This window comes from Drosophila nasuta, chromosome X (assembly GCF_023558535.2).
Source record: "Drosophila nasuta strain 15112-1781.00 chromosome X, ASM2355853v1, whole genome shotgun sequence".
Lineage (NCBI taxonomy): Eukaryota > Metazoa > Arthropoda > Insecta > Diptera > Drosophilidae > Drosophila > Drosophila nasuta.
This window is the reverse complement of record NC_083459.1, coordinates 11,700,254-11,712,273: the sequence shown is the minus strand read 5'-3', so window position 1 is coordinate 11,712,273 and position 12,020 is coordinate 11,700,254. Positions and strand designations below refer to the sequence as shown.

The 12,020-nt window shown below is 41.4% G+C and overlaps 3 protein-coding genes across 3 annotated transcripts; 2 read left to right on the top strand and 1 right to left on the bottom strand.

Annotated features, from left to right (window-relative positions):
* Positions 1 to 1,960: 1,960 nt before the first annotated feature.
* On the top strand, positions 1,961 to 4,228 carry LOC132797108 (zinc metalloproteinase nas-7). Its single transcript, XM_060808622.1, has 4 exons — positions 1,961 to 2,501; positions 2,557 to 2,730; positions 2,798 to 3,234; positions 4,049 to 4,228. Exons 1-4 carry the CDS (start codon positions 2,282 to 2,284, stop codon positions 4,226 to 4,228), a joined length of 1,011 nt encoding a protein of 336 aa, XP_060664605.1. The 5' UTR covers positions 1,961 to 2,281.
* Positions 3,891 to 7,142, bottom strand: LOC132797103 (serine/threonine-protein kinase fused). Its single transcript, XM_060808615.1, has 5 exons — positions 6,936 to 7,142; positions 6,129 to 6,874; positions 5,354 to 6,064; positions 4,716 to 5,287; positions 3,891 to 4,655 (listed from the first exon to the last, which is right to left on the bottom strand). The coding sequence occupies exons 1-5, from the start codon at positions 7,044 to 7,046 to the stop codon at positions 4,294 to 4,296; spliced, it is 2,502 nt and encodes an 833-aa protein (XP_060664598.1). The 5' UTR covers positions 7,047 to 7,142; the 3' UTR covers positions 3,891 to 4,293.
* Positions 7,143 to 7,393: 251 nt separating this feature from the next.
* On the top strand, positions 7,394 to 12,013 carry LOC132797102 (C-mannosyltransferase dpy-19 homolog). Its single transcript, XM_060808614.1, has 7 exons — positions 7,394 to 7,582; positions 7,645 to 7,906; positions 8,029 to 8,350; positions 8,412 to 9,773; positions 10,427 to 10,620; positions 10,697 to 10,822; positions 10,887 to 12,013. The coding sequence occupies exons 1-7, from the start codon at positions 7,537 to 7,539 to the stop codon at positions 11,089 to 11,091; spliced, it is 2,517 nt and encodes an 838-aa protein (XP_060664597.1). The 5' UTR covers positions 7,394 to 7,536; the 3' UTR covers positions 11,092 to 12,013.
* Positions 12,014 to 12,020: the final 7 nt, after the last annotated feature.

Sequence of the window (12,020 nt, the reverse complement as noted above, 5' to 3'; positions counted from 1 at the left end):
GCTTTCAAGACGTCACCTGTCGACGTGATTGTGTTCGAACATAATCACACACAATCCCTGCTGGCGGGGGAAAATCTAAAGAGATCTTGAACTCTTCTTTAGTCGCACTTAATTGCACTTGATTATACGATTTACTACATTCGATATGTACCTTTTGTATGTTTATAGACAGCGACGTACAACTGAAAATGCAATGTATAAATAAATTTGATGGAACTCATTGTTGCAGTATAAAATATTGCAAGTGTAGTAGACTAGGCCACCCAACGCAATAAAACCATATTCTACAAATATACCAAATAAAATACTGCAAAAATACTAAAGGCTAGATTTGATATAGCGATATAGTAACACATTTAAAAGATTCCATATAAAATAAAATATAACATAAAACAATATTCTACAAATATACCAAATTAAATACTGCAAAAATACTAAAGGCTAAATTTGATATAGCGATATAGTACCACATTTAAAAGATACCATATAAAATAAAATATAAAATAAAGCAAAATTCTAAAAATATACCAAATTAAATACTGCAAAAATACTAAAGACTAGATTTGATATAGTGATATAGTACCACATTTAAAAGATTCCATATAAAATAAAATATAACATAAAACAATATTCTAAAAATATACCGAATTAATTTACAGCAAAAATACTAAAGACTAGATTTGATATAGCGATATAGTACCACATTTAAAAGATACCATACAGAATAAAATATACAATAAAACAATATTCTTATTATATACCGAATTTATATAGCATAAAAATACTGAAGGCTAAATTTGCTACAAAATATACCAGATTATCGGCCAAATCAACTTAAGCCCAATTGCAGAGATTTTTAAATTTTGTATTTTATAAAAAATAAAATAAATTTTTTTATAAAAAATAAAAATACGGCATACCAAATAAAATCTACAAATTAAGATTTCGGGGTGCTTCTATAGTGAGATCTTAATACTTTTAGAATCATAAAAATTGTTCAAAATATGTTCCTAAACCAGATTGTATTCAGTAATAATTTTTATAGTCTAATTAATGTATTATAGATTGCCACCTCTCTAATTGTATATATGTATGTACATATATTAATGCAAGAAGCTACATTATATAATTTATTATATTATAATGTTATACATTATTAAATTTAAAAATATTTTATAAAAAATTAGAAGCATCGCACAAATATTAAAAATTACTTTCAATTAAATCGTACCAAAAATATGTCTAATAAAAAGTGTCACAAACAATAATCATAAATATTATTTAAATGGCATACCCAAAGCACACACTATCGACAAATGTTGCATGCAACTTTCGAAATCTCCCATACAACATGCATGATACTATTCAGAATCTGATGGTGCCTCCACACACACACACACACACAGATAGCACAACGCCAGGTGGAGCTGTAGCTGGAGCTGGAGCTGATGGGGCATTCGAGTGGCGACTGTGCTATTTTCATATGCGCGCACTGTTGCCGCTGATAACCCAATATCCCAGTTAAATATGAAATCAAAAGCCGTAAAAGACAAGGGAATTTAAATACGCAACGAGCGCTGAAAGAGAGAGCACAAAGCCAATTACTACAACAAATACGAGTAATAGCATAAAACATTTACACTGCAGCTGCGATACACTATGCAACAAATATAGAAGTTGAAAATATAAGTCAAAAATGTATTAGCCAAAAATAAAAAATAAAAAAAACAGGTTAAATTATTAACAAATTAAATTAACTAAAATTTTAAGAGCCCTAAAATAATTCAAATGAAGTCAATAGGAAATTTTTGGTAGTTATCAAAATCAAAGTAAAAGTTATCAAATCAAATCGCATAATGACTTAATTTAAATATGAAAAAATAAATCTATTTAAATGAAAAATAAAAATCTATTTTAATCGAATGAAAATATTTGTCGGATAAGCTCTCAATATAGCCGATATACCCAAATGACGCGAGAGCAGCATTAATCCGTTATGCATAAATCCAGCAACGTGGGCGATTGTCGGATTGTCGAATTGTCGTCGTCGTCGTCGTCGTCGTAGGCACGGCCAATTGCGAGTGCTCAAATACTTTCAATTGTCGCTTTGTCGCCATCTAAAGCATGCGTCTCCAACTCCAACTGCCTTGCTTCCCCTTCGCCCACGCTTCCCCCATTCCCTCCCTCATGACACATACATAGCTGGAAGCAGCTGCAGAGGCCGTGGCCAAATATAAAAGCAACAAGACGCTCGGCCCGGCGTTTCTTTTGCCAAGAGACAATGCCGAGAAGCGTGCTTAACATTCAACACTGGCCAACAGCACGGCTGAGCAGCACACTCAGCCTGCTGTCGCTGTTGCTTCTGCTGCTGCTCATGAACATGGACACGAAACTGACGACGGCGGCGACGCCGACAGCGACAACCAAGAGACGCTTTCAACCGGCAGTTCCGCCCGCGCCTCGCTGGGGAGCCAACATGCAAATGCTGCGACGTCACAACAGTGCGTACTAAAAAATGATGTTCATTGAGTGTGATTCATTCATATCTGTGTTTAGGCGCCGCCTTTGACTACTGGACGGAGGACAGTGACAGCAACATTTGGGAGCACTGCGGCCTCTTCGAGGGTGACATTATGCTGCACCGTGAATTCCTGCGCAACGGGTTGCTCAACGAACGACAGACGTGGCCCGATGCCGCCGTGCCGTTCTACATTGATCCTCAGGATTTCAGTGAGTAGGCAAACATATTTTGATTTCGATTTTCGTACGATTGTGTAAGCAAAACATGGCCAAACAGCGGCCAACCAGACAATGGTCATACTCAAGGGACTGAAGGAGTACCACGAACGCACCTGCATCCGTTTTCGACCCTACGAGCATGGCGACAAGCATTGGCTACTGATCAAGGGCAACTACTCCGGCTGCTGGTCGAGCGTCGGTCGGCGTCAAGGCGGACAGATACTCAATCTCAATACGCCCAAATGTGTGACGCATGGCGTTGTCGTCCATGAGCTGTTGCACGCTTTGGGCTTCTATCATCAGCAGAGCGCCACGGAGCGCGACGAGTACGTGAAGATCAACTGGGAGAACATCTTGGATGGCCATGCGCACAACTTTAACAAATACGCGCGCACACACATCACCAACTTTGGCGTGGAGTACGACTATCAGAGCGTCATGCACTACAGCTCGCGGGCATTCAGCAAGAATGGCAATCCCACCATCGAGCCACTGGTAAGCCCACAAGCGAATCTCTCGAGTCGACTAGAGTTGCTTAAATAAGCCCCTCTAAACCACAAAGTTTTCTTGAGGCACTCATCATATAATTTGTATTATCTAAACCACGAAAGGATTTTTAATTGCATTACATTTGTCAGTTGACCATAAACACATGATATTTGGTAGTTGATTTTTGCCAACTGACAAATATAATTTAAAAGACCTGAAAACCTCTAGTTTTTTACATAATACAAATTCTATGAGTGCCACAAGTCGCTCTTGGGTATTAGAGGGATAACCTTAGAAGCTACAGCTTTAACAATTTAGTAACAATACTTTTGAAAGGATAAAAAAAAGTTGAAAAGTTTAAAAAGAAATCAAATTTTTTAAAGGGAAATTTTGTTTAGGTTTTATACTTTTAAATTTTATATAGACAACAATATTCAAACATCGTAAGTTTGTTAGAGGGAATAACTTTGGAACGAAGTTGCATCTAAATCTAATTTGCATAATTTCGCGGAATTGAGTTACATATAAAATAACTTAGATGTATTCTTTTGCATAACAAATTAGTGTTCTTTAAGAGTTTATATTTTATTTCGATTATAGCACAATGCGATTGCGTATCTGAGGTTATTTACGCTTATCACTACAAAAAAAACAAGAGAATTTTATAAACACAGCAAATAATATCATATAGAATATGTCTTGAGGGAATTTATTCCTCTTGATTAGAGTATATATCAGTTTTCAGTATATAGTAGTCGTAGTATATATATGTGAGTATAATAATAATGCTTAATATATTAATATCTTATTTGGTAACAAGGATCCGTACGCATCGTTGGGCCAGCGACGTGGCCTCTCCGACAAAGACGTCTCCAAGTTGAACGAGATGTATGAGCAGGACTGCAACGGAAGTTACCTCTTGGGTTTCGACACCTTTGGCAACTACCTGAACGACCTGATCGATTACTTTCAAGGCAATCTACAGGATCTGTTCGGCTAGACAACGATTATACTAATGTTTTTTACGTGGAGTACACTTAATAAACAAAACAACACAACACACACTTAAGCTATTGCCTGGACATTAAAGAAGCTGAACTGACTGAGCTCATCCAAAGTCTGGGCAGCCTCGAGACGCGTCACTTGACACGCATGCTGATCGGCCAATGCTTGAAGAGCGCTCTTTAGCTCCTCGTTCCAAATGCACTGGACGCCACGCAGACTGAAGCGCGCCAATAGCAAGAGCATTTGGCAAGCTCGTTGGCGCAACAACTGGTGGCGACTCTGCAGCAGAATTCCCAAACGCAGGCGCGGATTAAACACGATCTTCTCAACGAGCTCGGCATTTTCGGGCAGCTCGCGCAAGACGCAGTTGAACAATGCCAACATGCAGCTAGCCAGACGCACGGCATTGTTGTCTTTAAAATCTGCGGAGTGAATACATTATTACAGTCTCTTATAGCATGTTGTTCTGTCTAATAACTTACCGTGCGTTAGGAAATTGATAAACATATCGTTGACGGCGAGTATGGCAACAGCATCGCAGAATTGATTGAGAAACTGCTGCTGATGATGCACCAAATGGCAAACAAGCTCATACAAACTGCATGCGGTGCTCATCTCCTCGGCACTCAAGTCCGAAACGCTCCGCAGCGTGCGACTCAATGAAACGCCCGTTGCTCCAGGCAGCGATGCCGCAGAATCTGTGAGTTGACGCTGCGACAACAAGAGTTTGCAGGCATACATAAGATTCGGCACCAGCTTGACATCGATGTAAACGCTTTTGATCGCATCTAAAGCCAAGTGCTGTTCATCCAGTACGAAGGGCAGCGACAGTAGCTGAGCAACGGTCTTCAGCACCTTGGGTATGGCCTTTGAGTTGCGCAACGGTGCCACAATAATACTGACTAAATTGTGCTGTTTGAGTGAATCAAATTCACCATCGAGCAGTTCCTGTGTGGATCGATGTAAGAACGCCAGCCACTCATCGTTCTCGATGGGTGGACTCTGTGATTCATCACAACTATCCCAGCCAGGCAGCAAACATGGCGGGGAATTTCTGCAGAAAGTGTTTTTTACATTAAAACAAAACTGTTTGTCACCAACTTTGAATTGTATAACTTACTCGCTGCTGAGTTTCTCCTCGTTGTTGGAATGTTGCGATTGCTTCAGCTGCTGCGAACGCTTCTCTTGTAGCTGCTGCTGTAACTGCGATTGCTGTGTCAGCATTTCGGTTGTGCGACGCTGTGCCTCAAGATCGATGCTCTGACCGAGTCGCAACGAAAAGTTGTCCAAATTTTGGCTGAGTTTACGTTTCTCCAGATCCTTGCTACGCGACTGTTTAATGTTGGGTGCCAGTTTCATCTTTGAATTCATGCTCGTGGCAGAATTTGCGATTGGCGCTTCGATTGGAAAATTGTCGTTCATGTGGTTAAGTATCATATTTGAGTTGCCGCTGACAAAGCAGGTCTGTGAATTGATTACCGGCACGTAGCCACCACCGCATCCGCCAGCAGCGGCAGCAACAACTGCTGCCGCTGGATTCATATTGTGCATATTGGGAATGTTGGGAATGTTGGGCATGTTGGGCATGTTGGGCATGTTGTGTAAATTGGGCATGCTGGGCATGTTGCACATGCTGGGCATTTGTCTGTAGGAAACATTGGCGAATGGCACCACCACACGATGCACATTGTCCTCCATATCCGTCTCCAGTTGCTCCACATCACTTGGCGCAATCGCATTGATGCTGTCCCGAGATGATGTTAGATTTTCATTGGCCGCATCGCTCAAATGCAGCGAAGCCAGCACATTGCCCAGGTCAGCGCCTCTTCGACTGAAATTGAATGTAGAAATCAACTATAAAATGCTGTTAATCAATTGATTGCGGCAGCACACACCTCGATTGCGATCTCTTAATGTCCTTGGCCAGCTGGGGATTGATGAAGGGTGAATATTGTGCTGCCTGCACTTCGGGTATGTAAAGTTTGCCCTCCACAAAGGGATGACACAGCAGCTGTGTCCACGAGGTGCGCATGGTGGGATCCTTTTCGAGCAGACCCTGCAAAAACGACTGGCAATCGCTGCTCAGATGGCTGGGATACTTAACCTCCTCATGCTTGATTAGCTTCACCAAATGCAGTATGGAAGTCGCTGAGAACGGTGGCTGCGATGCCATGCTCTCGTATGCAATGCATCCCAAGGACCACAAGTCCGCCTGATGATCGTACGGCTGCTCGGCCAGCAGCTCCGGTGCCATGTAGAGTGGTGTGCCTTTAATGGAGGTCAACACATGGGTGCCCATGGTCATATTGCGGGCCAATCCAAAGTCACAGAGCTTGGCGTGCATATTCTTATCAAGCAGCACATTTTGTGGCTTCAGATCGCGGTGGAGTATGCGATTGGAGTGCAGATAGTACAGGGCCGACACTAAGTGGCAAACAACACGTCGAGCATGCTCCTCGGGCATAGCGCCGTTATAGGATAGATATCGATGCAGATCCATCACAGCGAACTCGGTGACCACAAATAGATCGGATCTGGACTCGAAGGATTCGACCATTTCGATAACATGTGGATGCTTGAGACGGGCCTGAATATCACATTCTCTGCGCAGATTCTTAAGTTCACGATTGGAACGCCCGCGCTGCATATAAATTGATTCATTAATAATACACCGTTTTTTCTTCTTTTTTTTAGCAACTTACCTTCGATATGACTTTGATAGCCACCACTTTGTCGTCGCAACGCCGCTGCGCTTTATATACACAGCCAAATGAGCCTTGGCCCACCAAGGAACTCACCGCGTATCGGTCCATTGTAAATAAACAAATAAACAAACAAAATCGTAAACTAAACAAACTGCGACTTGGAGTGCATCCAAAATCAGCAGTGTGCCTAAAATTTGGGACTAAAAAATACCAAACAATTGATAACTTGGTGATGTAGATAAAACATATGAGGATAACAAGCAAACAATTTGCACACGTAAATTAAGTTTATTTTTTATAATTTCAGTACAATATTTAACTGCTCTTTAATAAATAAATGCATTTGATACTTACGTACCAGCGACGCGCGCTATCGATAAATTTGCCCATCGATATGCAATCACCTGTCCATAAATAACCTCACAGCTGTTTCCACTAGATGGCAACGAATGAAACAGCTGTTTCAAGTACTTTGTTTACGACTAGGAAAAAAGCTGCATCAACATCAAGGGAGGCTTCGCTAATTAAATCAACCAGTAGTCAATTGAAATAATGATTAAAGTAAGCAACTAAATAGAGTAACGCAAAACGCACAAATATGCGAGAGCCCAATTTATACGTCATCTTATCGCACGCGCTAATTGGTAAGCAGCTTAATTAGAATTGTCGCCGGCCGCTTCCCCAACAACTCAACTTTGAATTCCAGGCTCGGGTTTCTTTTTTCTGTACATGCACCATGTGCGCGTCATCTTTGAGACACGCACCAATATGCGGCATCTCAGTCAGTTGGAGCGCGAGTCAATGCTGCGCCGCGAAGATGCCCTCTATTACACATTCTACAAAAAGCTAGCCGATGGTCCCGACTTTTGGCATGGCTATGAGCAATTAAAAAATGTCACCGATATAGAATACCCGCACAGTGTCAACGTGCTGCAGCGCTTTAATGTGCTGCCCGAGATCGTAACGGCGTAAGTACATAACACACAAATTCAAGGTTGCCGGTAAAAGTGATAAAAAAAAAACAACAACAACAACATCTAAGGGTGTATGACTAATAGGTTTAATTAATTGCACTTATTGCCCTTTGCAGCTATTTCTTTCATGTGGTGCGAGCTGGCTTCAATCCAGGCGTGCAGCCCATGCAATTCTACTTTGAGTTTGTCTGGCTAATGGGCGGCATCACGTTGCTGGTGCTTTATCTCTATGGCACGCTGCTGAGCGAGAACGTCTTTGGCGGCATTTACGGTGTGCTTTCCTATTTGATGTTCCACAGCTTTGCGGCGAAGATCTATGAACGGCCGCTGGCACGGGAGAACTTTGCGTTCCCCTTCATATTCCTACAAATGTTCTATCTTTGCATTTGCATAGGTCGTGTGCTGCATCGACAGAAGCACAGCTCACGCATTGTCATGGTGAGTTTATTTATTTATTCACAATTTATTCCAATTAAATCATACATTGGCATATAATTAGGTGCTGGTGATGTCCTTGTTCACGGCCTGTGCCCTCGTCTCATGGCAATTCTCCAGCTTCATCTTTGCCACACAAATTCTCATTGTGATGACTACATGGAACTTTAGCTCAATGCCCTCGAGTCAGGCGAATGCATTCGCTTTGGACTATTCGCTGTCGCATTTGTTGGGCAATTGCCTCGCCTTTATCGTCTCGCGTGGCAACAGCCAGCTGCTCTTCACCTGGCAAATGAGCGGATCCCTGGGTCTGTTTCTCATCACAGTTGTGCGGAAGGTGCGCAAGCAGCGTGCTGCCAACGATCATCAGCAACAGCAGAGCGATTACCTCTCACTGAAGATCATATTGTTGGCCTTGCTATTTGCGTGCAGCATGCAGGCTAAACTGATGTATCTGCTGAACAAATCGGGTATACTCGATTGGCCGGACAACTTGGAGATGCACTACAGCGATCTGTGGGCCCATTGGATGCTCCAGGCCAAGGTGAATTTTGTCACCAATCTGTCGGCCTGCAATCCGCTTTATGCCCGCATCGCTTGGTCGGAGCTGTGGCAGCTGGTGAAGACGCTGATTGTGAAGCCATATTGCATGTACGGTGTCGTCATGCTGGCCATGTTCTTTCGCAAGTGGCGTAAAAGCAATGTGCCCACATCGGCCAGCCAGGAGCAACGTGAACGTGCTCGCAATTATGTGCTGGAGGATTTCCTTGAAGAGCATCATGTGTCCATGAGCGATATGTCGAACAAACAAACCGAACAACAGCTGCAGAAGTGCTTTGCCATGCTCGAGAGCTGTGATCACGACTATGAGCGCTACAAGCGTGAAAAATCCCAAATGCAAGAGGAACAGCAGCCGGAGCGTGATGATTTCATGCAGGACATCAAACGCTTGAAGGCGCAGATACATCGCAACTTTGACAAGCAGCGCAAGGAGCGCGAACAAGCGAGTGAGCTCAATCAAAAAGACACGCTTGAAACGGAGCAGAAGAGCGCAGATGATGATGCAGCGACAACAACAAAAGCTGAGCAAGCTAGTGAAGCTGAACCAGAACCGGAAACAATGCCTTCCAAAGCAACGAGCAAAGATACCAGCAATGGCAAACGTCGTCCAGCAAGACGCGATTCCTATGTGCCCACAGCGAATGCTCAAATACTCAATTTTCACTATTTGTACAGCTTCATACAGATGATTGTGTTTACCCTGATTGGCCTCACGGTCCGCAAATTGTTCTTCCTTAGCTTTACGCAAGGATGCGTAATAGCCCCGACGATATGCTCGAAGGTGTGGTACCATCGTCAGCGCAATATCTTTTGGTCCGTCTCTCTGGCCGTCATTCTGCTCAGCATGTTTGATCCCGGCATGATGGTAAGCTGTTGTTGTAACACCTATATAAGCCTTTCTTTCTACTTTTGAGTTGTCTAGATCATTTTCTTTAGGGAAGAAGTGAAAAAGGGTTTATTAAGTTTGTCGAAATGCATGTAGTAGCAGAAATTGAGATGTCTCGCTCTCACCTTTATGTCCGTCCATTTGTATGAACTCAGATCTCAGAAATTATAGAAGATATACACCGATATAGATAGGATGCGACCTTGTTTATAAGTTCGTTGCTGCTCCAATGCAACATTTTATATTTATACTCATAATTTCTTATTTACCTTAGGTCTCCTTGGAGCTTAGTGATTAATAATATCTTCAGCTTTTTTAGTGTGTAAAGTATTTCATTATTATTCCCGCCACTTTGTGCTTGCCAGAAATATGCGTAACGTAGAACCAACCCCACAAAGTATGTATATATATTCTTGATCAGTGTCAACAAACGATAGGTTATAGCCTTTTCCGTCCGTCCACAGTTGCTTGAGAATAGCATTTGAGTAGACCGAATAATTGTGAAAGGTCAATTATCTAAACTGGTTTGTAGCTTCTTAAGTTGTTTAAATTTATAAAATGTGTTCCATTAAAATAATGGATTTGTTAAGCTAAAGCAACTTTATTAATCATTTCTTAATATCTCCCAATAGAATATACGTGAAGAGTACTTTCCCACACGATATACGAGTTCCTCAGATGATCTAGAGGGCATGCTTGAGTGGATCAAATTGAACACGGAACGCGATGCTGTATTTGCCGGTCCAGTTGAGATTATCGGCACCGTGCACCTGACCACCAAGCGACCCATTGTTAACCACGCGCATCTCGAGATGCGTCAAATGGCGTAAGTCATGCTGTTATCACTTTTAATCACTTTCATTTATATTTAAACTGTTCGCATTGCTCTCCTTATCTCTCAGTGAGCGCACAGAGCATGTGTATTCGGTGTACAGTCGACAGCAGTCGTCGGATATTTATAATCAGTGTGCGCAATTGAAAATCCAATACTTGATCATATCGCTAGATGAGTGCACCAATGAAGTGCGGTAAGATTTGACACAATCAAAGGCAGGAAACATTGTATTTCAACTAATTCACACTCATTTTCAGAGACGACTGTGACATCTTATCGATGTGGGATGATAAACAGCCAGCGTTTCGCAAGTATCCGCAATTCTGTCACGAACTATTGAATAAGAATGTGCCAAGCTTTTTGAAGGTCTACTCAAATGAGAACTATGGCATTATCAAGATGTTCTCTCAAAGTGTGCAGATCAATTTGAAGCACAACAAAATGCCCGAAATGTCCATGTGAGACAGACAATATGCCCAACTGTACGATTCCGCTGTGTGTTGTACTTGATGGTAACTAAGGGCAAAGTTAAAAACAACAAGAAAAACCAAAAAACACAATGTGACTAGAATATTTTAAAAGTATAATTCAATTGTATTAGTGTTTAGTAGTGAAGACACAAAAGAAACGCCCCACAAACAAAACAAAACAAAAGAAAACAAACAAACACACGCAACACATCCCTGGCGAAACCAAAAACCAAACAACCAACTGAAAGCTGAAATACAATTCCTATATTACCAATCCAAGTATACATATTTGCCTGTGCAGAAGATGTATACATGAATATGTATACTCGCATTTCTCATTTGCATTATTTACTATATATTATATATATGTATACATATGTATTGCATTTAAGGTCACGTTTGTTTCTGATTTCTGATTTTGGAATGCATTCCTTCGTTTCTTTCCCATCCCCAGATTATAATTGTTTATATATCTAGATATGTGTACTATATGTATATGATTCGTGTGTTGGCAGCGCATCAGGCTAAGTTTTAGCTATGTATTCGATTAAATAATTTTGCGAGTGTTCGAAAGAGCGAGCGAGTTGTGAGCGAGCTTCTTCTTCACTTACTATCTTACGCATTAAGTTTAAGCTAAGCTTTTTACATACATACATATATATATATTATATATTTACAACTAAGAAGCCAATACAGACAGACAGAGAGACACAGGAAACACACCCGATATCGATATCGACATGGACATCCAAGCGCGATGTCACTATTATTGAATGTATCTATTGTATGTTTGTATTTGGGTCATGGATAAATTGCATGTTGACTTCCTGCCCCAAGGATAATAGATTATTTAAAAGCTATTGCAATAAAGTTACAAATTCAAACAGCGAAACTTGCAGTTTTATTCTTCATCATCAATTC